The sequence below is a fragment of the Pararge aegeria genome, chromosome 13 (genome assembly GCF_905163445.1).
Source record: "Pararge aegeria chromosome 13, ilParAegt1.1, whole genome shotgun sequence".
Taxonomy (NCBI): Eukaryota; Metazoa; Arthropoda; class Insecta; order Lepidoptera; family Nymphalidae; genus Pararge; species Pararge aegeria.
This window is the reverse complement of record NC_053192.1, coordinates 3,454,476-3,482,258: the sequence shown is the minus strand read 5'-3', so window position 1 is coordinate 3,482,258 and position 27,783 is coordinate 3,454,476. Positions and strand designations below refer to the sequence as shown.

The 27,783-nt window shown below is 36.1% G+C and overlaps 1 protein-coding gene across 1 annotated transcript; it reads left to right on the top strand.

The window, feature by feature from the left end:
• The first annotated feature begins 369 nt into the window (after window positions 1-369).
• On the top strand, window positions 370-27,783 carry LOC120628760 (membrane-bound alkaline phosphatase-like). The gene is made up of 9 exons (XM_039897370.1): window positions 370-825; window positions 15,590-15,672; window positions 16,812-16,985; window positions 17,153-17,345; window positions 21,884-22,047; window positions 23,593-23,926; window positions 24,299-24,507; window positions 25,535-25,643; window positions 27,404-27,783. Exons 1-9 carry the CDS (start codon window positions 738-740, stop codon window positions 27,592-27,594), a joined length of 1,545 nt encoding a protein of 514 aa, XP_039753304.1. The 5' UTR covers window positions 370-737; the 3' UTR covers window positions 27,595-27,783.

Sequence of the window (27,783 nt, the reverse complement as noted above, 5' to 3'; positions counted from 1 at the left end):
ACAAAAGAAAAAACTTTCCAAAACGAGGTTTTAAAACGAAACCTTATTGAGAATAGGGGGAATTCACCTACTTTGTAGGAAATGATGACAATTTGTAATTTAAAATCAAACAGTCTGCGATAAAATATAATCGATAACCTTTCGAAGTTATCGATATTAATTATTATAATGATTGTTATATTCATTTTATTACTGAACGGGCCAGATGATTCGTGAATATGTTCCGCCTGGTGTCATAAAAAGCTTTATTCTAAGCTACAGTTACTTATGAATCGCTTATTTATTTATATTATTTCATTAATGTTTACATGATAGTGGTACAAAAAAATAAAATGTCATATAAAAAAAAAAAAACTATTATAAATTAAATTGGCATAAGCGACTCCATTACTGTCACTGTTATACAAAACTTGCAGTTTTAAATAACTTGAAAAGAGCGTTCGGATCAATGTCATTGCAACCGTGGCAGTGTTAAAGTGTGAATAATGGATAACTATTCTATAACACAATTTAATAATTATATTCAGAAATAAAAAATTAAATAAAAAATATTTATAAGACATTTGATCCCAAATAAACATATGCAATTGTAAAAAGAAATTAAGTCACGCAAAGATTTATTTTAATTAAAAAAATAATTTTTTGAAAAAGTTATGGTTACGAAAAATATGAATCAATGAAAAATTATAAGTGTGTTTTGAGTGTTCCATTTATAAACAGTTTTTAATTAAAGAACAATGTTGAATTTAAATATCGCCAGGACGTTACTGTTTTTAGGATGTGTTGTTTGTTCAAATGGAAGAAGTTTACGAGCAAATAATAAAAGTAAGTTTATTTTATTATTATTTATAGCAATTTAAAATTTACATGTTAAAGGCTAAAATACTGTATTTTGTCTGGTGTGAGGCGTTGGCCTCACTACCGGTAAAGACGTGCCGCTAAGCGATTTATTGTTCTGGTGCGATGTCCGTAGAAAAAGATTAGGGCTAGTATGACTTACATACTCACGAACGGGTTAGCCCGCTACCATTTCAGACAGCATTATCACTTACTACCAGGTGAGATTGCAGTCAAGGGCTAACTTGTAGTGAAATTAAAAAAAACACACAGCCGTAAAACCAATAAAGAAAATCTGAAAGTAGGTACTTGTGTAAGTTTAGTTTTTGAATTATAGAAAATGACTTAATTAATAAAACACGTCTGTACGAGAAGAATGATAAAAGAATTAGAATACATTAAAAAAAACAACTACATTTAGTTTCATGATTTCCGCCAACGGCTCAGCTTGTTAGCATAGACAATGTAGAACGTAGTCTTAGCACAACATTTTAAATTTTAATCGCTGATATTTGATTTGTATTATGATATAGTAGCTGTAGCCCGCGACTTCGTCTGCGTTTGTATTTTGTTTTTTTTATTTGGCATTAGATTTAGGCGTTGATCTAAAAAAAATTAAAGTATTCAGTATCGCTAAGCCTCAAATGAGGGGTTTGCTGCTTTCCTCTGAGGAGTTCTGTCCTCTATCTCCAACAACAGTTTGGGCAAAATTAAACACACATATACCCTCTATAGCACAAAAATAATTATTTAAATTGGTTATAATTTGACGGAGTTATGGCGTAAAATCATCAAACACTTTCATCCCCTCTCCCAAAGAAACCGAGCTTAATGTCGGGATAAAAAGTATTTTATATTACTTCTAACTCTTCCAAGAATATGTGTACAAAGTTTCATGAGAATCGGTTAAGTAGTTTTTGCGTGAAAGCGTAACAAACAAACTTACATTGACATTTATAATATTAGTAGGGATAGGGATAGGGAAGGGATAGGGATTTTAAAAACATGAAAATGTTAATTAATATTTAAAAAGCTAACAAACAGGTTACGCTTTAGGATCAAAAGAGCTTAGGGCCACAATGCAGACCTACATCCAGACTTTTCCTAAAATTTCAATGAACTTCTTTTAAATGTTAACTATTTAACTAGCTAACTTGGCGTAATATGAGGTGATAACATTAAAGCTTAAAATAAAATAAGCATTACAAAAATATGTTCATTTATTTCAAGCTTCTACCGTAAACTTAAAACATTCAAAATTATGAAAGAAATATTTTCTCCTCTCTTCCATGTATTGTCTTATTTTTAAAAAACTGTGGTAATAATCTGGCAATACTGAGTGTACCATCAGCATTTTTTGGAATAGGTGTGTTCAATGTTTATAAATCTGATTTTTTGGCAATTGACGTGATGATAGCATAGTGGGTAAGGCTTCGGCTTTCCTACGTGGAGACCGAGTTCGAATCCCTGTACATTATCTTTTCTAAGTTATGTGCGTTTTAAGCTATTTATATTTTTGCTATTAAGATATCATTTGCTTTAACAGTGAGGGAAAACATCGTGAGGAAAAGTGCATGCCAAAGAGTTATCTGTAGAACATGTCTGTGTAGAACATGCATTTATATTATAATCATTGTAATAGAGAGCGCCATAAACATAAGCTTCTTATGCCTCCATCGAAAACAGTTAAGTATAGCAAAAGCTCATATGTTATTTTACCTAAGCTATACAATAAACTACCGTTAGATCTCATTAAGACAAATAATTATAATATATTTAAAATTAATTGAAAGAGCATATTCTGATGTAAATGAATATTTAGGTTAATTTTAAAAATTATATAACATTAAGAAGAGTAAATCAAGTTGACTAAACATTTTGGTATCGGCTGACATTTGAGGACATGCTATAATATTATGATATTAGATTTAGTTATAACTTTGGGAACCAAATTGTATAATTGCGTTATCATCGTAATGTTATAATTATTATTAGTTTTAAAATAATGTTAATAATTTTGCACGCCAATTTTGGCTGAATTAGAAGATCATGAATTATGCATAACATCTATTTTTTTTGTACCATGTTCAAGCAAAATTTAATAAATAAATAAATATTCCAAATTCCAAATTGTACGTTCTACCTTATTGTGCTGTTGTATTTGTATCTCTGTAAATTTTCTCTGTGGTGTACAATAAAAGTGTATTCATTCATTCATTCATTCATATTCTCATAGGCTCTTGGAGTCCACCAATCATCATTGGGCCAGTGTGGTGGAAAACGGCCTAAAGCCATCTTACTGATAGATGTTCCAGAACGTTTTCCTTCCATGCCCTGAGAAGTGTTGCTCTGCTTCCACTTACCACCAGGTGGGCAGTGGCGTGCACTTGGTTTCTTACCAGGGTATGCATACTGCAGTAAATTGCATAAAACGGCAAAAATTCTCCACCTATACCAGTTATATATAAATTTTTAGGGTATGCAGTGCTTTCGTGCATGTATGAAGTGCACGCCACTGCAGGTGGGCCATCTTCTTGGTCCGCCAACTATACTATACAAACATCGTAGCAATGTATCGCTTCATAACTAACATAGGCCATCCACACACGTGCAATCAGTTGCTGCGATCAGTCGCTATAATTCGTTTGCATCAGAACGTGGCACGGGAAGCTCGTACTAGTAAAAAACCAGTAACTTGTTTTGAACTAGCTGTTGCCAAAGTACTTCATCCGCAATTATTGCGGTTTTCTACAATTCCCGACGAAAACGTTTGTTATATAGTATAAAAAGTACCCATTTTCTACTCTATACCAATAATCAAGTTGATTTTAAGTTTAGATAGGGCGTGAAGAAAGAACCAACAAACAAGCACACTTGGACATTTATTTAGAGTGTAGCTTGGACGAGTAACTCGTGCGAGAAACATGGTCCAGTAGCTTGCGCCGGCAAGCTTGTTAGAGTTTGGATGTCTTACTATAGTCTACTTGATAAAAGACAATTTCTTTAATCAAAATACATTTAGGTATGCGGGCATATACGTGCGATTGGTCGTTTGCAACTGATTGCTCTGTGTGTGAAGACCTTTATACATATTCTTTTAATATTTCCAATTGTTTACCGGCTAGTCTTTACTGATGTTACAATTGTCAATGCATTATGTATTATCTTAGAAACAGGATAGTTGATATTGTTATGTGACCCTGTTTACGATTGCTTCGTTTGTGGAGACCTGTTTATTTGAACATTTTCATCCGGCCGGTCCTTACCCTGATATTAATGTCTAAATGAATTATATCTTGGGTAGTGCAGTTGATCGTTGCAATTGATGAATTTTTTAATGACAAGGTTGCTTGGAAGCATCCGGCTCCGCTTTCAGCTCTCAAAAGATAGAAAAATGAATGTTAAAATGCAAAATGTAAATTGTTGATGTTGGAAAAGAGCAACTGCTGAGTTTCTTGCCGGCTTCTTCTCGGTAGAATCTGCCTTCCGAACCGGTGGTAGAATCACTACAAACAGACAGACTTGACGTTTCAAAAGTGCTTATATTAGGCCTACTTGAAATAGATGAATTTGAATTTGAATTTAGAATTTTAAATTTGATCTCGTTATATCACTTTTTTACCATTTCTCCATTTGTGGAGACTTTTTTTTTTAAACATTTTCACTTGTTTTGTTGCCGGTCCTTACGCTGATTTTGATCTCAATGCGACGTATTTACTATCTTCGATAGTGTCGTTGATCGTTATGTGACCCTTTTTAAGATTGCTCCGAGCGTTCATTTATGATTTTATCATTTTCACTTGTTTTCCGGCCGGTCCTTACTCTGATATAAATGTCAATGCATTATTTATTATCTTGGATAGTGCAGTTGATCTTGTTATTTGACCCTTTTTGTTCAATGCCAAGTTAAACGGAACTAAATACTATTGACTATCCATTTTATTCTCGTTGGTACATAAATACATATTTTAATTACTTAATTTGTTTATTCATACTTATGTTATAAATGTGAAAATGTCGGATTGTATTTGTTTGTTTATTTATTACCTATGTTCCGATATTTACGGCCGATTAATTTTCCATACTTTCACTAGAAATTCTTGTAATTTTATTTAATTCTATGTAAACGCGAACTTAAACTGCTTTTTATGCTCTTGTGCATAACTATTTAGATAAACTACAAATTAATGGCAATAGAAACTGACTGTAAATTCTAGAAAAAAAAAATTAAGTTGGCATTGTTTGTAATTCCCTTACTATCGAAGTGAAACTCAGAATGTATAATTGGTTATACAACCTATACTCGACTTAAAAAATTGGTTGTCTGTAAAGGCGGCTTACTGACGATAGTTGAACGTGACAACGTCGTAAGAAAATACTGATGGAATGGTTGCATTTTTCAAAAGAAAATTTTAATTTTATTTGTTTGATAGATATTATCGTTGCTATAAACAATTGACACCACATTCACTTTTCACTGCACTTTATCCTTGCCGAAAACATGTAAATGTATTATTGTATAGAAGCTGTCCACGCGGACGAATCGCTCACTCAAGTAGGAGAGAGATAGATGTCGAACGCGGAGGCCGACTGTGCCTCTCGCTTGCACTTCTAGCCATGAATGGAACGCCTCAGAGCGAGGTAACGCCGCATACGTCATGTTTTGCTGCGTGCAGCCGGCTCCATCGAATTATAAGACGTTATCACGTCAAAAATATTCACATAGCTACATTCAAAATTAAGAAGAAAATAAAATATGTTATTGCACAAAAACTCAAAACTTTGCAGAAACTGAATTTGCAAGGAAAAATGAAAAACATAAAATTATAGGCATGCAAAATCGGTCTTGGTGCGGCAAACAATCTCTTGCAGACAGCCCATGACAGGACAAGCTGCAAGAGAGCGGGATAATGCAATATTTAGTATGATCGCATAATGTCATGTTTTATGCACTTGTTCTACAATCTACTGTCGAATAAACGAATTTTGAGTATGAATTATTAAATTATCGCTGTACTATAAGCAGTGGCATGCTTAAAGGATATGCACAGGGTATGCAGATGATATAAAATGAAGAAAATCTCCAGTACGAGCTATAAATACTTAGGGGTAGGCTTTTTATAACTCTTGCAATGCCTATCCTTTGGTTTCGTATAACTCTTACTGGAGACTTTCTTCATTTTATATGTATTGCATACACTGTACATATCCTCTATGCACGCCACTGAGTATAATGCCGGCTGTACACACTCGCCGAGACACACCAAGACAGGCCGAGAACGAGTATGTACACGGTGCATTCGTCTTGTCTCGCTCTCTCGTGTCTCGCCTCGGTTGTTCTCGGTCACTGGTCGGTTTTTTGCGCCCGAGTCAAAGGGTCAAGTTGAGTCTCGCGAGGAAAACGAGAGCGAGCCTGTACACACTTGTTCAGTTAGTTTATCGCCGACTGAAGCGTTGCTACAAAGAAGATACCGCCATATTGTACAATTTAAAATGATGGGAATATAATTTATATACATATTGTTAAATCAATTAAAACTTCAACGTACGAACGTTTCATAACAGCTATTATTTAACCATGTGAAAACCTTTTGTCGTGATTTCGATGGCAGCCCAATGATATTACAATAGGAGTTAAAAAATATGTAGGTTCGTTCAGTCGACTCTTGTCATAGTAAAGAGCAGCTAAACCTTATTATTTTGTTGGACGAATAGTACAACTGATGACTAAAATTCGTTTTCTATATTCAATCAATCTGTAATGTGTTGATAAGATAAGCTAACTTATCAAAATTATTAAAATCGGTTCAAATTTAACGGAGCTATAAAGTAAAATTGATAAAAATTTTCATCCCGTTTCCCGGAGGAAACTTATTGTTTATCGGCATAAAAAGTATCCTATATCCTGCTATCACCGCTTCACAACACTGGTTGTGTTTATAAATATTCCCTTATACACAATAATGAAGGCTGGATGTAATTATTTGAACCTTTTTAATATTCACTCAAACAAATTAACTAGGTAGGTTAGGGTACTGCAATTTCCTGGTGGTATAAAAAAATAACTTAAAAGTATTCTAAAAATATGAACAAAACGTTATTTTTTGCCTTCATTATTATATTATTGTATCTCTTATCTTAATCTTATTTATTCATAGACAAACAACAGACAGTTTAGTAGATGTAAAACCTGTCTGTTGACGCAGTACCTTATACTCAGATAGTCCAGACCTCAATAAGTATATAGTCTGTAAGGGCGCGTTCACATAGAACGTCCGTTTTACAGGTCCGTTTAAACGTATGACATATACGTGCGTATAACATATACGTGCGTATGTAGTTGTATGAGCGAGTTCACACAGAATTCATTATTCCGGATCCAGGAAAAAAAACCTATCCGACAAAATAAGCAGCAAACCGTTTTACAGGTCCGTTTAAACGTATATGTTATTAGCGTAGCGTGTCTGAGCCAGCTCAAACACATGACAGTATTATGGATCCAGTAACAACAGAAATACTGATTCGTTTTATTGGTCCGGTGCGCGGGGTGCGGTGTGCAACGTCCATCCTCGTAGAAAGTAGACGATACAGTGAAGAACGAAAGTCCAGTACCGTCGGATCTGTTAAAATCGGTCCTGTAAATTCTGTGCGAATATTACCACCAGTAGCGACGGATGAGTTAAAATGGATCCTGTAAAATCGGATGTTCTATACGAACGTGCCGTAACGTACGTTTTTGTCATGATATTCTTTTTACATAGATATAAAAAAAAACAACCGTCACATGATGTCGCGTACTTAGGACAAGGCTTCTCTATTAATTAGAAAACGCAATTCTATAACAAAGTATGAACCAGATATAATACGTGCGGTTATCTACGGAAAGCGTACTTGACCCGATTGGGGGTCGAGCGTGAGCTATGCACAAAAACATGCAACTGTAGTTAACTGATTTTTGCATGTTGATTGTTTTCAATTTTATTGTTATATTGCTTGATCAATAAATTATTATTATTGACGTAAAACGCACATAACTTAGAAAAGTGAAGAGAAAGAGATGCGTGCTGGGATTCGGACTCGGCCCCCCGTGATTGAAGTCGAAGTCCTACCCAATGTTGCTTCAACGGTGAAGGAAAACATCGGAAGGAATCTGCATGCCTGAGAGTTCTACATAATGTCCTCAAAGGTGTGTGGAGTCCACCAATCCGCACTGGGCCAGCGTGGTGGACTACGGCCTTAACCCCTTCTATTTTTGGAGGAGACCCGTTGGCCGGTAATGGCTTGATGTGACGATGATGATCCGCAGCCTATTAACGTCTCACTACGGGACACAGATCTCGTATCTTATAGGACGGTATAGCATACACCCACCACGCTAATCTAATGCGGGGTGCTGGGCTTTCACGACTATCGTTACAAGTAAGTGATAATAACCGGAACGGCTTAGCTTGTATTACAAATATAATTAAATTAATAATCAAAATTTAAATTGAGTAAAAGTAAATCTAAATGAAAATAAAATAAAGTTACGTAGTAATAAAATATTAAATTGGGTAAATTTCTATCAACTATTTACTTGTAGAAAGTTTTTTTTTTACGCGTTGGTTTTTTTTAGCGATTCTGTTTGCGTTTTTTTAAATTTAAGTTAAATTAATGTCACTTGCTTTACACAGTGAAGGAAAACATCGTGAGGAAACATACATGAGAGTTCCCCATAATTTTATCAAAAGTGTATGAAGTCTACCAATCCGCACTTGGCCAGCGTGGTGGAATACGGCCTAAACCCTCCTGGAATCTGGAATGTGATCCAAAGTCCTAAGCCCTCCTGCCAAACTGGAATGTGATCCAAAGTAATCATAAACTCGCGGGTTTTCTTACCTCAGTGAACAATGTATTATTTTATGTCAGCTCAATAAATAAATAAACTAGTCATAAACAAATTCTTAAGTAGGAAACCAGGACCTCAGAAAAACAAACGACGAGTGCGATAAAGGTCAAACAAACGTCAACTCTTCCTTTGAATTGCGTTTAAACTTCGATTTTTTTTAATAAAATGTACCTACTTATTGAGTTTTTATTGTGATCTTTGTTACGCTTGAACAAAATAAATTCAATGCTATTTGATCAGGGTATAGTAAAAACACCTATCGTTCTAATAGTCTTTATCTTCCTGTAAACATCGATTATAGGATCAGCGAAGACCTTAGATTTTGGCATATTTATGAACTAAGCGGGGTTAGTCTAGTGGTAAAACTTTCTTCCTTCCTTTCCCGGTGAATGAGTTTGAACTCTGGCACGCACCTCTTACGGAGTTGTTTCGTTTTTAATATAAGGAATTAAAATATCACTAGCTTGCTAGAAGAAGTGCTAAAGAAACGTGAGTAGGTATTGCATTACACAGATAGCTTGTTTGTCACCAGAGCAATTTATATATTTGATTGAAATATTATGTTGGCTTGCATATTGTTTGATGGATATTTATTCCTTTAAAACAGGTTTCTTTATGTCGGTTTCGTTAGAGTTATTTGATTTGGAAACTATGTATCAAACATCTCTTTCACTGGTGTATGGGTGGGTCAAAGAATCACAGTAGGAAAGCACGTTCAACTTATTACTTGTAAGCAATTTGATTTATTGATTTGGAAATGCAGTTTTGTGACACAAAGATCCAAATGAAAATATGAATTGCATTGAAAAACCATTTTTTAAATTCCACTTTAATTAATTATAACAGTTTGATACTTTTATATTACTTACTTGAAATTTCGTATTTATCGTGCCATTTTTTGTTAAATCATAAAATTAATCTGATTTTACTACGGTCTTGTGAAAACTTGTCAAGTTTATATCTATACGTTTAATAAAAGTGTAACTGGACGATTTCTGTACATTTAATATATTTTGAAAATTTTGACCTGGGGATGCTGAATGATCATAACTGAGTCCAAAACAAATTTTTATTTAATTTTTGTCTGTCTGTCTGTCTGCCCGGGCATCACGTGAAAATTACTGAACGGATTTAAATAAAATTTAGTATAATGGTAGCTGATATTCCGAGTCAACATATAGGATACTTTTTATCTCGATAAACAATAACTTTCCTCCGACAAACGGGATATAAATTTTTATCAATTTTACTTCGTAGCTCCGTTAAATTTGAACCGATTTTAATAGTTCTTTTTTTATTTGAAAGTGCATACTATCAAGCATGTATCGTCTTATTTTAATAAGGATCTGATTAATATTGTCAGAGATAGAGGACATAACACTTCATAAATAACAGCAAATCGCAAGGCATATAGGACAACGATCGAATGCTTGTATATACTAATATGATAAATGCGAAAGTTTGTGAGTATGGATTTACGGATGGATGTACGTATGTATCAACTAAAATAATGACAACTTACTAATTCAGTATACTACGTAAAATAATAGAGGGTACATAGGCGATTATGATGTTATATCAGATCTGTTCTAGCTTTTTGATTGACTTATACGCAGACGAAGTCGCGAGGGTTAATTAATAAAGCTATAAATTGATATCTCGTTGATATTTTGGGTTTTGAACTATTTTTATATCCCAAATTTCGCCAACTGTTGTCACTAGTAATATTAGTTGTAATTATTTAGTGAGAATTAACACTTTGACCCACGTTCTCGTTATAATATTGCTAATATATGCCAAAGGGTTTGCATAAAAGACATTAAGTCGCAGGGGTCGGCTACGTCAATGGGTGTCCCACAGGGTTCAATCTTGGGTCCCTTTCTATTTTTGGTGTATATAAATGATCTACCACACCATGTCAGTGAAACCTGTGACATTGTACTGTTTGCTGATGATACATCTCTAATTTTTAAAACTGATAGAGGCAGAGACAACTCTGACGATGTAAGCCGTGCTATGTCGCATGTGTCGCACTGGTTTACTGTCAATAATTTACTTTTAAATGCAAAAAAAACTAAGTGTGTGGAATTTATTTTACCAAATGTAAAGAAAGTTAATAAAAATATAATAATAAATGGAGAATCACTAAAAATGGAAGATACCACAGTTTTTCTGGGCATGACCTTGGATTGTAAGCTTCAGTGGGGTACCCATATAGATACACTAGCAGGTAAACTAAGCTCGGCTGCCTACGCCGTCAGGAAAATTAGACAGATTACTGACGTAGAAACAGCAAGACTTGTTTACTTCGCGTACTTTCATAGTGTGATGTCTTACGGGATCTTATTATGGGGCAAAGCTGCTGATATTTAAACTATATTCATATTGCAGAAAAGAGCTGTACGGTCAATATATAAACTTAAATCACGTGAATCCCTCCGTGAAAAATTTAAAGAAATTGGTATACTTACGGTAGCCTCACAATACATTTATAACAATATAGTATTTGTAAGACAACATATTAGTCTTTATAAACAAAAAGTGGATATAAACAGTCGACTTACAAGAAATGGTCATAAATTAGTGACATCTGCATATCGTCTGCGAAAGGTGCAGAAGTCATTTGTGGGATTGAGTATACGCTTTTATAATATGATTCCTAAGGTAATTTTGGACCTACCAATCCATAAGTTTAAAGAATGTGTTAAAACACATTTATTACAGCGAGGTTATTATACAATTGATGAGTTTCTTAATGACAAGGTTGCTTGGAAGCATCCGGCTCCGCTTTCATCTCTCACAAGATAGAAAAATGAATGTTAAAATATAAAATGTAAATTTTTGATGTTGGAAAAGAGCAACTGCTGAGTTTCTTGCCGGCTTCTTCTCGGTAGAATCTGCCTTCCGAACCGGTGGTAGAGTCACTACACACGGACAGACTTGACGTTTCAAAAGTGCTTGTATTAGGCCTACTTGAAATAAATGAATTTTGAATTTTGAATTTTTGAATTTATTATTTTCCTCTACTTCATTTTATAAAGATTATTAAAATCGATATCTTTGCTACTTATTATAAACACTAATACATTAATTTTGCATTGTTTGTTTGTTATTACAATTTCTAATAGCAACATTTTAATGCATAAAACGGTTGCATAAAACACGTAGTGAAAAGACACCTGTATGATGTAAAATTCTATTACCATATTATTAAAATTTCTATGGCATTCCGAGCGACAAACATTCCACTTACGCTCAAGCAAATTCCAATGAATAATAATAAAATATCACCTGTAATTCTCGAAAATAAAGTTAAATAAAGATGCATCAAGACTACAACGATGATGACAATGCCATGAAGATACAATACAACAACACAAGAACAATCAGACGGCCGATTGGTGCAGTTAGCAGCCGCCGTGGGTTCGATTGCCACTACTGGAAAGCTGTAACTGTCTGTGAGATGAGCATGAATGTTTTTCAGTGTCTTGGCGTTTATTTGTATATTCTAAGTATTTATGTATTATATTCATAAAATTATTCATCAGTCATCTTAGTACCCATAACACAAGCTACGCTTACTTTGGGGCTAGATGGCGATGTGTGTATTGTCGTAGTATATTTATTTATTTATTTCATAAAAGAAGGATTTACATAGTTGCGAGCATTAGGATTCAATTATAGTCATTGTAATTGAAGTTGAATTGTATAAATTATACGAGGCAAATTCTATAAAATTGCCTTTGCGTTCATCCCGATTTATTCGAGCTTAAGCTCGCAGTGCGAAAAATGTCCGAGAGATTTTATTTCGTGTACAAAATTTCACCGCACTGCGAATAAATTTCCTCGCGCATTTTTCAATTAAAACTAACTTTATTAAAAGAAATTGGGAAACAGCTGATCATGTACCTAATCGTTTATTTATTTTCTGGTGCATGAAACGACTGCAATTTTCATAATTCAAAAAAGCACTTTTGGAACGTCAAGTCTGTTTGTAGTGACTCTACCACCGATCTAATTGCTATCACAGCGCCATTCACATTCGATATAGGATGTTTCTTATTCACGAAGCTGTTGATTTAACATACCATTTTTGAGAACACATTGAACAGATTGAATAAGTCATTGTTGTAAGACAAAAATACAGATGTGCAACTAATAAACGAAGGTTTGCCTTGTAATTAAAAAAAAATCAAAACCAAAAATTTCTATTGAACCATAGTTTGTTTTTACTGCGCGTATAACAAATCGCAAGTGCGTGTATCTCTCTCTTTATATGATTGCACAAGTTAACTACGGAATCGTTACAAAAATTACATAAATAAATCGCGTGAATTTATTCGCGTCTCTTAGAGTTCTGTTCTCTGGTCTTTTGAACTTTACCCTATATCCACTAATCTGTATCATAATTTCGATCGGATAGGAGCTATCACATTTCTATCGTAGCTTATATCAAAACGTAACATTTTGTGGAATCAAAATTCATGGACCTTGCATTTTGAGATGTGAAAGTTTACGTTACATACCGCATTTCGTGCATAGTTAAGATTTAAAGGTCATGAAAAAACTAGGGCCCAGCTGGTGTTCGCAGCTGCATGCCAAATTTTACGGCATTTACAACTCTATCGTAATTGGATAACGTTGAATTTTGTAGGGATGGTCATAAATTTACTATCCGTAGGAAAAGTTAGTTAATTAGTGACTAATCATAGTTTACCGTGTGGTCTGAGTTGAGTCTAATTCTACAGAGAACGGGCGTCTCAAACTTTTATGATTTTAAGGTTTATCGTAACGTGTTTGGGCATAATGGGAAACATTGAGAATAAATTTTAATTTAAGCATAAAAAGGTATCTCAGCCGAGGTACTTACCGTGCAATAGTAAACGATTGATTAAGTTAGTAAATACTAGCGGTCTCACGCGGCTCCTTCCGCGTATAAGTCAACCTTAAAAGATAGACGTGCTGTTTTTTTAATATATAGACATGTGCTTGACTGCACACCTGACACTTGACATCACACCTGATGGTAAGTGATGATGCAGTCTAAGATGAAGCGCGCTTGCCTAGAAGATGCCTATTCACTCTTGATTTGAAGGTACCCAGATTATAGGTATCGGGGAAGATGGAAGATGGGAGGGCATTCCAGGCCTTTGCGGTGCGGATCAGAAAGGAAGAAGCAAAACGCTTCGTACGTGTTGATGGCATTTCAACAACGTAACGGTGCAGATTCTTTCGGTACCTTGTAGTTCGATGGTGCTTTCGTGTGCGGATATTTTTTTGGACCTTTCAAAAGGGAACAATTTTGTTATACACGATTTAATCAAAACTTTAACCGTGTACGCAGCGCGTGCAAAAGCGCGGAAACTTTCACAAGAAAAAAAAATTAAAACATTCTTCATTGGTGCTATGCTTTTATCTTATTACTCTAAGCGTCTATAGACTTTCTCAATAAACGGGCTATCCAAATCTGAAATTATTTTTAAAATGATAGTTCCCGAGATCATCGCGTTCAAGTAAACAAACAAACAAACTTTTCAGCTTATTTTATTAGTACAAGAGCAAGCTGTTGCCTGTATTCTTCGTCCGCGTTTTTTGAACCAATATAATTAATAGAAAATACTAGAGAAAAGACTACAACAGAACGGAACGGAATGGAACAGAACGGAACAGAACAGATAAAGACAAAAAATACCTACATCTGAGAAAATTATGTGGAATTCTCAGTCATGCAGGTTTCCTCACGAGGTTTTCCTTCACCGTTGAAGCAAGTGATATTTTAATTACTTAAAACGAAACGAAGACAAGGATATGATGAAATTAAACCAGCTCACTAACAAAGTAGTTACTTTATTATTTCATTATTATGTATTACTAGATTACTTCAAACACTTATATATATCGGACAACCTTCCTCCGCCAAACTACTCTCAAAATGCCCTATCTTTTTCTTTCCCCCCCGTTTACGACTTTCCCAGCAATCCCACCGCCGCGCCAACTCACGTTGACCAATCGGAAGAGAGCTAGGAATTGGCGGGTAACTGACTTGACTAAAATTATACAAAAAAAGTCAATACACCATATTAATATTTACAAAATCATTACGAAATTAAAGAAATCATTACAAGTTAGAGGTGCTGGGATCCGAACTCGGCCCCACAAAAGTGAAGTCGAGCTCCTACCCACTGGGCTATCACCACGTTTGGCCTCACGTGCCTGTAATTACACCAGGAACCTCGCCCTTCAGACCGGAACACATCAACTCTGCATAGATACAGTACTTTCCTAGACGAGCTCTGTCACTGAAAGCTACTAGAAATGTTAATAAGGAACTGTTGTTTCAACGTTGTTTGACCGATTAGCGCAGTCAGCAGCAACCCTGCTTTCTGAGCCCAGGGCGATGGGTTCGATTCCCACAACCGGAAAATTTTTGTGTGATGAGCATGAATGTTTGTCAGTGTCTGGGTGTTTATATGTATATTCTAAGTGACAACGAATTAGTTTGGCCATCCAAAGGGGCAATGCTGCCAGCATCTTAGGAACTGTGCCTCGCTGCGGTGGTTTCGAGGACGTTTTAGATTTTATTTAGTTTTAAATAGTTTATTTTAGGTTATATTTATATATTAAAATCTAGAATTAAAATTAGAATAAATTTATAACAATAATTCTAAGTGTTTATGTATATTATTCATAACAATATTCATCAGTCGTCTTAGTACCCATAACACAAGCTACGCTTACTTTGGGGCTAGATGGCGTGTGTGTATTGTCGTAGTATATTTATTTAAAAAAAAGGGTAGGTACTTTGTGAGTAGGTATGTAATTAAGCTAATTTTGTAATTAATTAAAAAGAAACCTGTGTTTCAGATCTCTTATCTACAAGATCGTTATTCGACGAAAAGAACAAAGAACATTGGAAGATTCAAGCACAATGGACTCTGCGAACAAAGGTAATAAACACTTTTATAGTTTGGAACCTCTTTAATGTAATTGAAACGGTAAAGTGGAAATTTCGTTTCGAAATTTATTTGTTTTTTTTTGTCCGTGTAAAGACGTGTCAATGATACATTAGGGTTAGACATGTACTGACTTTATTCTTATAACTATGCACCTTATACAATATTACTTAATAACCCACCCTCACACTGACAAGTTAGTTTTTGAATGCAATATCACTTGGTTGTGGGTGATGATGCAGCATTAGATTGTATGGGTGTCTAGAGAGTGTAACAGTTATATCCACAGAACTGGGAATAAACAGAACCCTCATGCAGGATTGCATTCAGTGCATTGTGTCGAACAATAGTGAAAACGCCCCGCACACGTCTCACGTCACGACCTAAATGAATGTTGCTATGTCACCTATTTTTCCCATTTTATGGTAAACGCTCAAAACATTAGGGGTAAAATAATTACTGTCAACTGCTAAATGGAATGCAGTGACTAACCGCCTGTTCTGGAAACACTACTAAAGTGGAGTAGATTTTGATGCTCCAATATTAGTCGTGTACACGATTTCTGTATGTTCTTAATTCTGTGGTTATATCACACCTGTATGGGTTTTTACGCGACATTGTACCTACTAAAGCCGGTAGGGTGGGTACAAAGTTTACACCCAGTTTTTTTTTAAACCACCACAAGTTAGTTCTTGACTGCAATCTCACCTGGTTCTAAGTGATGATGCAGTCTACGATGTAAGCGGGCGAAACTATTAGGGGTTTCTAAACGGCATCCTACCGAAAATCTAAATCTTCAGGCGACATGTCTGTGTCTCCTACCACATGTCTTTCTTATAGCACTACAAGTTAGCCCTTGACTGCAATCTCACCGGGTGGTAAGTGAGCGGCACGCTGCATCGTACCCACTAAAGCCTTCCAACAGACTAAACCAGAGAAAATGCAGACATTATGAATTCCCAAATTGCCCCGGTCAGAGATCGTAACCGGGACCTTTCACTCAAAACCATGTATCGTTAACCGCTGTGCCAGAGAAGTGAGCAAACTTATTTATCGTCGTCAGTCGTCAATGACACGACGAAATTTGTTTGTTTAAAGAATTGTTAAGTAAAGCAAGCATTCACTTTTTTTAGCTCGAAACTCCACTGAACAAGAAGGTCGCCAAAAACGTGATACTGTTCCTCGGAGACGGTATGAGCATACCAACGTTGGCTGCCACCAGGGTGTACATTGGCAGGAAGTTTGGCCACACGGGCGAAGAACTGAAGCTGAGCTTTGAATCCTTTCCATATACTGGACTGGCAAAGGTACCCACTATTTTATCATCAGCCTAATTATAGGATAGAAACAGGCATTACTTTGCAATATTCCATCGGAGAAACTGCACCTAAATTAGCTTTCTACCTTTGAGTATATCCCATTTAAAATGGGTCTACTTTCCCAGGATTCAAATAGATGAAAAACATTTTTCCAGACCTACTGTGTGGATCACAACGTAGCTGATTCAGCGTGCAGCGGGACTGCCTACCTTTCCGGAATCAAAGGGAACAGTGGTACCCTGGGGCTCAGCGGTGCAGTGAAGCGAGGAGACTGCAAGGGTCAAAAGGATGATTCTAACACAGTCACTGGACTGATGGACTGGGCACAAAAGGCTGGAAAATCTACTGGTAAGACAATGTGCGTACTCACTGGTCTAGGGAGATTGTAGTGAGTATTTTAGGTCAGTTCGTCCGCGGCTGTTTGTGAAAATTTTATTAGGACACTCAATGATCGATACTGAAGCCAAAACTGTATTTTTTTTTTTTTAAATTTTGGCTGTGCGGCTGTCTGTTTGTATCTTGGCCGCCATACATTTTTTAAGAGAGTTCATATACTTTATGCGAGATTTCAAGAGGGGTGCAGCTGCTCCCCCCGGACCCATGGATAAGACCCTTCTCAATTAGGTGAAAATTCAGGTGAAGCAGTAATTTCTACCTGGCTGGAGTTGAAAGACACTGTAACACTCCTTCGCTCCAGCTACTAAGATTCATGACAAAGTTTAGTATACATTTCGTAAAAATGCAGGGTTGATTGACCCGGCTTCAATAACGTCTGTTTAATATTGTAGGGTAGCGGATATCCAGGATGAAAAGTCCCACTGTCGCGTCTACCGTTCCTGATCTATTGTGAAACTTTTTGATCAATCTATCGTACGAATAGCCTTGCTATAGTACGAAACGTGATTCATATCTTATGAATTGATTTTCATGGCAAATATGTTATATGTGAGAAGAAATGTACTAGGTCGTATTTGCTATTCGATTCACTCAGGAGACTATCCTGTTACAAAAAGTTTGTCCACTTTCCGCCCGCTATACAAATTCTGTTGACCAAATAAAAAGAAAAACTTGCTGCTATTTATTTATTTATTTTTTTACAACCTGTGTTCTGTTCAATCGGTGCACAAAATTTTGTCATAGATAGAGATATTTTGATTTCCGGAGACCAATATATTATGTATAGCCACAGCTGGACTAAGGCCCTTTCTCATCGGGAGGAATTGTCACTAATCACCACGCTGTAGCAGACGGGTTGGTGATTTGACGCAGTATATGGTAGTAGTAGCACAGATTACGCTGCTTGGTCTGCGTTATATTTCCTTAGTCGTCTCGTACGACATCCGCGGGAAGAAGAGGGGTGGCTGCAACGAATATAAAAAATAATATGACATTAGTGTGTCATACTCAGAATGCTTACCAAAATTTATCAATTTATTATCCATTGTTCTTAGTTTATCTACCTATTAATATTGCATGCCATGTGACGAAACATATTTGGACGCGTAAACGATATTATACCATCATTTTCCAATGTTTCTTACAAATCAATTTTATTATTGAAAAAAAACTTTATTCCGATCTGCCGTCACCGCGGCACAGGATACGAATAAAGGATACTTTTTATTCCGGAAAGCATCTTAAGACCGATTACGCAGGTTTAATTCATCAGTGAATTAGAACAGTAAAATGAAATCGCAACTAGTGCATCAGCGGTTCAGCAGAGTCTGACAAGTGACATCGTATAGCTCTCTTTCTCCTTCTCGCTGGGTTATATCTTCTTTCTCTCTCATGTAACGAGATGGCCCTTGACGCATTTTTCTTCTTTAGAGAATCTGTTATAGTTATGGTATATTTGTATGACTCGGGAGTCGTGAAAGGTCACAACGGAGCGGAACTAAAACACGGACTTGTGATTTTATAACCTCGAGACAAACAAACAGAAACTCAGTGAAGCGAGAGTGTGACTTGTTCACGAAGGGTTCCGTACCAAGGCGCAATTTAAAACAATTTCGCGTGTTGAATGCATTATTAAAATTGAGCAAACAACATGCTAAAAATGCTCGATTATTTTATGGCCATCGCTCCTAAATTGAAACTCTTTTTCTTTTATTATTTCTTGATAAAGACAATAGCAATAAATAAAAATAAAATAAAATAAAATAAAAATAAAAAAGCCTTTTAATTCTTGCTTACAACATACTGATAACATCAACAATACAAAATAAACAGAAAAAATAAAAAAATAAAAATAAAAAAAATAACAAGTGATTCAATTAATAAGTGTTATCTGGTGTTATATAACTTCTAGCAGGAACCCCTCTCATGCGAGGGTAAAGGCCTCCTCCAGAGATGACCACCGGTCTCTATCCTTGGGTATTTGCATCCAGTTTATGCCGGCAACTTTAACGATATCGTCAGACCATCTTGCATACGGTCTGCCTACCTTTCTATGGCCTGCAGGACCTGGCCATGACGTCAGCCTTAATGTCCAACGGTCGTCAACCATCCTAGCTATGTGGCCTGCCCATCGCCATTTTAATCTTTGGGAGTAATGAAGGGCATCTGTTACCATCGTCTTTTGTCGTATGACATCATGGCGGATTTTTTGAATTCTTTTTATTTTCATCACACTTCTCTCCATACTCCTTTGACAAAATTTGATTTTATTTTTTATGCGATAGGTGTATTTCCAGGTTTGGCAAGCATAAGCGATTGACGGCAACAAACATGTATCCAAAACCTTTGATTTTACTTTTATTGGCATGCAGCTTTTTAAAACTTCTTTTAAGCTCCAGTATTTGTTCCAGCCGCCTTTAATTCTTCGGTCTACTTCTAAATCGTTACTCTGACTTTTAAAAGATATTTGCTTTCCTAGGTAGATATAGCTGTCAACATATTGTATAGGTTCACTTCCAAGGTAAATAGGGGACTCAAAAGAATTTGTCATGATTTTGGTTTTGCTGAGATTAAGTTCCAACCCAACGTCTCTACTTGCTAGTTGTAATGATTGTAGCATTAGATTGAGCTCTTTGCTGTTTTCTGAGAACAACACTATATCGTCAGCAAATCTCAGATGGCTGAGGTATTTACCATTTATATTTAGTCCTAACTTTTGCCAATTCAGTTTCCGAAACACCATTTCGAGTACCGCTATAAAAATTCTAGGAGAGCACGGGTCGCCTTGTCTCGCGCCTCTTTTTATAGGAATGGGTGGCCCAGTTCACTCCAGTTTTACTCTGCTAGTACAGTCTTTGTATAGATGCTTCAAAACATTGATGTATCTTCTCTCTACATCCTGTGATTGTAGAGCTTCCCATATCGACGAGTGACAGACGGTATCAAAAGCTTTTTTATAGTCTATAAAGACCATGTAGAGTGGTTTTCGGAATTCCTGGTACTTCTCTACTATCATCTCGACTGAGTGAATATGGTCCACAGTAGAAAAACCTTTTCTAAATCCGGCTTGTTCGATTGGTTGGTATTTTTCCAACGAAATGCTTATCCTTTTCTCTAATATTGATGCAAAAACTTTGTAAAGAGAGGGAAGGAGACTTATTGGCCTGTAGTTGCTCATATTTTTAGGATCGCCTTTCTTGTATAGTAGAATAATGTTCGATTGCGACCATTGTTTAGATGTAAGATAAAAAGCAATAAATACTCTGTGAATATTTCCATTATCTATCTATTACATATAACAGCACCCTAACCGTATCGGTCATAAACCGTCATGACCGATACGGTGCTGTTGGCAACCTTCGGGTACGGAACCCTAAAAAGTAACTGTTTAATTAAATGTTAAGCCGTAAGTCCTTTCTTTACAGTCGAATTACTATATGACAAAACTAATATTTACCGTTCTCTGCGTAAAGATCTAATATAATATTATCTTTGTTGTTCTCTTAGTTATATTGATAATGTGAAAGCATCTTTATGTCCTCGTTGGTAAAAGGATAATTTACGATGAAAAACATGATTGTTAAATTGTAAAATGTTGATGTTGGAAATCCGCTACTGCTGAGTTTCTTGCCAGCTTTATCTCGGCAGAATCTGCCTTATGACCTGATGTTCCAAAAGTTCTTATGAAGTTAGTCTTACTACCGGGAAAAAACGAATTGAGGATTTTTTGATTTTAGGTTTTTTCTTGCCAACTTCTTGTCGGGAAAGTCTGCCTTCTTAACCGATGATAGAGTCACTTGCAAGAGACTTGACGTTTCAATAGACCTTTTAACATAAGCCTTACTAGTTGGAATAAATGAATTTAAAATGTTTTCATGTAATTTTAGGTTGTTTCTTGTCAGCTTCCTCTTGAGAGAATCTGCGTTCCTAAACGATGGTAGAGTCTCTTTCAACAGTGCAATAGGATTTTTTGATGTAATTTACGGTTGTTTCTTGCCAGTTTATTCTTGGGTGAGTCTGCCGTCCTAACCGATGGTAGAGTAAATAAATAATAATAAATAATAAATATACTACGACAATACACATATCGCAACCTAGTCCCAAAGTAAGCGTAGCTTGTGTTATGGGTACTAAGATAGCTGATGAATATTTTTTTTATGAATATAATACACATAAATACTTATAATATACAGATAAACACCCAGACACTGAAAAACATTCATGTTCATCACACAAACATTATCCAGATGTGGGAATCGAACCCACGACCTTGGACTCAGAAAGCAGGGTCGCTGCCCACTGCGCCACCCGGCCGTCAACTAGTAACTTTCAACAGTGCTTATAAAGTAGGCCTACTTTAAATATACGAATTTTGATAGGGAGAACAGCCAGTAGTAGAGTCATCTCCAACAGATTTGAAGTTTCAGAAGAGCTTATAAAAGGTCTAATCGAGATAAATGAATATTAAATTTCGAATTACGTTATTCCAGGTATAGTGACAACTACGCGAGTCACTCACGCGTCCCCCGCAGCAGCGTACGCTCACTCGGCGGACCGGAAGTGGGAAGCGGACGCAGACTTGCCAAGACAAGGCCTTCGTTGCGAGGACATAGCTAGCCAACTCGTAGGAGGGCGTGTCGGCAGTAGTATAGACGTGAGTTTTATTTCCGTGATATGTCAGCCTTTCGTATGTCAGCCTGTCGATTCGTAGAAGAACCAGAGTTACCGACATAGCTCAACAAGTCGCGAAGCGGAAGTGGCGATGGGCCGGGCACATAGTTCTGAGAAAGGATAGACGTTGGGGTCCCAAGGTGCTGGAATGGCAGCCCCGAACTGGTTAGCGCAGCGTTGGTCGACCCCCAACGAGGTGGACAGACGACATTAAGCGCGTTGCAGGTAGCCACTGCATCCAAGCGACACAAAACCGTGAAATTTGAAACTCCCTACAAAATACCTATGTCCAGCAGTGGACGTCTATCGGTTGATATGATGATGACAATGATGGTGAAGTGATGATGCAGTCTATGGTATCGGGCTAACCTGTTAGATGTATAGCCGAATTATCAAAATCATACCCCTTATCGGTATTTACGCGACATCGAACCGGAACGTTAAATCTCTTAGCGTCTTAGTCGGTAGGTTGGTGACTAGCCAACACCGATGCCTCCCACCAGACAAAGACAAACTGATGAACTACTTTATTAACCGCAGCCATGTTAGACTACATCATCACTTAATCACACATTTTAAATAGAATTTAAAAAAAAAAACTTTGGGTATTGGTTATACAGCTAATAAGGAAAACTTGTGCGTCAAAATGGAGACGCTAAGTCCTTCAGTATGAGGATATTGTGAATTAGCTCATCAATACGAGTAGGCTTTATTGTTGAAGTAATTATGCATGGCCTTATAATTAGGCTCTGTCGACTAAGACACTGTTATATTCAGCTATTTAATAAACTCAAAGACCAAGTCAAAGTCAAATATTTCTTTACTCAAATAGGCACATAGATGGCAGTTTTGATGCGTACATCACATGTAAAATATGACATAGAAGTGAGTTTATTAAATTCGATTACTAAATTCGTCAACTTAAAAGTAAAGCTACGAGGTTTCCAAACGCTTAAGTTGGCTTTAGATCTTGCTGATATAAATATTTTGCAATAACATGTTAGGAAAGACGTACTCAAATAGCCTTTATTTCTGTTATTATAAAAGTTTCTCCAGAATAAAGATTTACACATTATATTGCTTCTAAGGTACTTAATCTATATTTCCCAAATGATGTCTTATAACTATGTATGGCTTTTTTTAATGTAAAGTACGTGCTTTTATATGCAGAAAAATATTGTATTTAAATAGATATATAATTCCATCTGTTATTTCTATTGGGGTTTATTGTAATAAAGTTTTTCTATTCTATTATGTATTTAAATAATCAACAAATCTAAATAGGACCATTTCAATTTTTGCAAATTTCTCTAAAAATAACGGAGTTACGTCCGAACATATATAAAAAATGCCACACACCTAACATGTAATCCCGTTACCACCTTAGACTCCATCATCAAATGAGATTGCGGTCAAGGGCCAACTTGAACAGAAATAAAAAAATAAAAAAAAACCGAACTTTAAGGAAGTCGGTTTTATATATATATATAAATTATTGATTATAAAACTATCCTTGAAATCCTTACAGGTAATTTTTGGAGGTGGGAGAAAAAACTTCTATTCAAGAAATGACAAAGACTCAAGCGGCAATTTTGGGTACAGGAATGATGGGAGAAATCTCATAAGAGAGTGGCTTCTAAATAAACAGAGTCATGGAGTCGCACCAACGTACATAGAGAACAAAAGAGAACTTCTAAATCTTGATAAGCGGAAACATAAGACTGTATTAGGACTGTTTGCTTCAGATCACATGCCTTACAACCTTGAAGCTGGGATTAGTGATCCATCATTGAGTGAGATGACACAGAAAGCTATAGAAATTTTATCGCAAAATCAGAATGGATATATGTTATTTGTTGAAGGTATGTTTTTACAACATTTAATTGCATGAATTAATAGATAAATAAAAAAAAAATTATTTATGACATACACACTTTTATTTTACGAAAGTAGAGTTTTTTTTTTTTAATTCTTTAAAAACCCTTGGGGGTCCGTTATTTTCGTCGGGATTCCAAACTTTAATCTGTACCAAATTAAATATATATTGTAGCTGGATGATCAAATAAGGAACATCCATTCATCCATACCTTTGCTTTTATAAGTCTAGTGAGATTACCATTTTGCGTAAGTAGTACCTACATTACTAGTATATACAGAAAAACACAAAGAAAACGAACAAATCACTCATGATCGAAATAAAATAAGCAGCAAGTAACATTAAGAATTCATTTCAGGGGGAAGAATCGATACAGCTCACCATGAAACTAAAGCACGTAAAGCATTGGATGAAACGGCTGAACTGGCTAAAGCCGTAGAAGCAGCTCTACGCATGGTGGACCCTGAAAACACTCTAATAGTGGTGACCTCGGACCACAGTCACACTATGAGCTACAGCGGGTACAGTAAGCGAGGATCTGATATCTTAGGACTGGCTAATGCTAAGGTACTTGTGACTTTTAAGGAGTCTATAACGTGAAACGGAATTACCAAATAATCTTGAAACGTGCATACGCATAAGGAATCACCCTGTAAAAATATTAAATCAAAAGAAGCACATTTATTTTTCCATACAAACTAACTCAAAACATTCAAAGTGTTTATGACAACCCTATTGGAGATCAAAGACCTATACGTGCATAGTACCAACGCTACGCGACGCGTACCTAATATAGCGACAGGAGTCACTTGATTTGCATGTGACAAATGGCGTCCCAACGAAATCCACCCTAATAGAAGCAGCGTGATCGGTATTTGCTCTAAAACTATCTCTTCTCTTCTGTACCCACCTGTGGGAAATTAATAGGTTCAAGATTAAGATGATATAACCTATTATTACTAAGTTCAGTAAGTAGGCAATGGTTAAAAGCTGATTTGCTTATATATAGACAGCGGGTTGGCGCAGTGGGCAGCGACCCTGCTTTCGGCCATAGGTTCGATTCCCACAACTAGAAAAATGGTCGTGTGATGACCATGAATCAATGTGAGATGGTGATAACGAAAAAAAAATAACAACCGGCTTAGTTTTTGTGGGCTTCTTCTTTGACCAGAGCGCGTTTGGAACCCTCGTAGCCTTAGTTTTATGTTGACGAATTTATTTATCGCCATCAACTCACTCCTATGTCACATTTTACATGTTGTGTACGCATCAAAAGTGCCATCTATGTGCCTATTTGAATAAAGAAGTATTTGACTTTGACTTTGTGAACTCCCTGTAGAACTCCCTGCAAAAGACCTATGTCCAGCAGTTGACGTCAGTTTGTTGAGGTGATGATGAACATGAATGTTTTTCGGTGTCTGGGTGTTTATCTTTATATTATAAGTATTTATGTGTATTATATTCATAAAAATACTCATCAGCTATCTAAGTATCCATAGCACAAGTTACGCTTACTTTGGGGCTAGATGGCGATGTGTGTGTATTTAGTTAAGTAAGTTGAGTATATTCATTTAATTTGAGTTTTTTTTTTCAGTACAATGCCTCGGACAATTTGCCATACAGCACTTTAAGCTACGCCAATGGACCCGGCTATAAGCCGCCCACGGACTTTAGGAGACATAATCTTATGTTGGATAATATGAGTAAGCATATGTTATCCTAGTATTGGTTTAAGTCGAAGGTAAAATGATAATTTATAATTTCTGAATTTTCTCTAGTCTGCTAGGAGGCTTTGACAGTGAACAGTAACCACTATCTATATCTATACTAATATATAAATCTTTAGAGTTTTTTACGGTTGTTCCGTTAAAACTATTAAACTATACATCCTATTGAATTGAAATTTTGCATCCATGTAGAGGATACATTGACTTTATGGATAGGCTAACTTTTTTATAAGTGTTAAATTTCCGAAGTGTATAGCGGGGGCGTTAATGATTAGAACAAAATCATAAAAAACTAAATTTTGGATTTTAACTCTCTTAGACATGAAATTTGGACAGATTTTTTTTGGCTATGTTACGAGCAAACAAGAATGTATTGAATGAAGTTTAAATCACAAAATCGGTTACGGGGGTGCTAATGAAAAAAAATTAAAACTTTATACTAAAATTCCCACAGACTTAAAATTTAATAAAAGTTTCATGTTTGTTAAATTAAGGTCACTTACTATCAGATTTCGAAAAATTTTAGCCCTAGAGGAGATTGTGGGGGCGTTAAAATTATTTATATAATTATAATTGTTGATAACTTCCTAAAGGTTTTTTTATAGTAATAAAGGATGGACCAATCCAATGGGGTAACCTAATGGTTCGTGAAAAACCATAATTTGTTATATAAACTGAGGAACACTTTGAATGCCATGCAAGGAACACATCCTATGAAATGACATCCTTCGGACTGGAACGCAGCTTAGCAGCTTAAATAGGCATGGGGGTAGTAGGGACTTCCCTGGACAAGCTTGGCCACAAAATGCTTTAATAGGTACTACTACTAAAATTTTAAGTGCGGAAGAGTCTATGTAAGATTTGCAGTCATTGCAACTATCTATAATTTCCAAATAATACTGATTGCCTCTGGAAGTAGGAGAGACATCTTTAGTGCTAAAACACATATCTATATATATAAAAATGTTATGGTATTTTTGTTTTTTGTACGCTTCAAAAACTCAAAAAGTTCTGAAATTTTATGCATGATATATAATACGCATCAAGGATTGTTTTTATCTATTTTTCTCAACCATTCAATCAAAATGTGCCACAGCGAAGCGTGGTAGGGTACAACTAGTAGTGTATGTGATTACACTGTCTCGTGTGTTCCTGAGCAATGTTACTACGTCAGTATTACCCGAGCCGCAGGCGAGAGTAGACGTGTGACAGTTGCTCGTGAGCATTGCCGAGCCAGTGACTAGGGGACGCTATCAGATCCTACAACCACCTTTCTACGCTAAGCGATTAGCGATAAAGCTTGGGTGTAAATGATTGCTCTAACCAGGTTGCTTTTCTAATAATTTAATATAAATAACAAAAAAAAAAAAAAAACACCCGGCTTAGTTTGTTGTGGGCTTCTCCTTAGTCCAGGACGCGTTTGGAACCCTCGTAGCTTTAGTTTTAAGTTTACAAATGTGGTTATCGCCATCATCTTACTACCGTGTAATTCTTATGTACGCATCAAAAGTGCCACGTATGGGCCTACTTAAATAAAGATATTTTTGACTCTGACTTTGACTTTGAGATATAGTTTTAATGTAACTGCCATACTCCCTGACAGGTTAGCCCGCTACCATCTTCACTAACCAACAGATGAGATTGCATTCAAGCTAACTTGTAGTGGAATGAAAAATGTTAAATAAAGATATCGTTCTTTCTTTCTTTTGTCAGTTAATTAAAACTTTTCATTGCAGACAGCTTGAACTACACTTTCCCGTCGATGGTGCCAATTCCACGGGAGACACACGGGGGTGAAGATGTAGCGGTGTTCGCTAAGGGCCCCTGGGCACACCTGTTCACCGGCAACTATGAACAGAGCTTTATACCTCACGCTATAGCGTACGCTGCTTGTATAGGCCCCGGACTTACTAAATGCAATTTATGATAGAATTCTATATTATAAAAAATATTATGACAATAAGTGAGCTTAGCTCGTGTTATGGGTACTAAGATAACTGATGAATTATATACATGAACACTTATAATATACAGATAAACGATATTTAAAAAAAGCAGTTGCGGCTCATCATACTGTCGATGACTCTTAAAAGCATGTACTCTCACATAAATATTT

Bases quoted from the DNA above. Each gene is read 5' to 3' on its own strand.
- LOC120628760 (XM_039897370.1), top strand. From the start codon at position 738: ATGTTGAATTTAAATATCGCCAGGACGTTACTGTTTTTAGGATGTGTT. The intron at 826-15,589 runs GTAAGTTTATTT...CCTGTGTTTCAG, and splicing joins TTTACGAGCAAATAATAAAA to ATCTCTTATCTACAAGATCG. The intron at 24,508-25,534 runs GTACTTGTGACT...TTTTTTTTTCAG, and splicing joins TAGGACTGGCTAATGCTAAG to TACAATGCCTCGGACAATTT.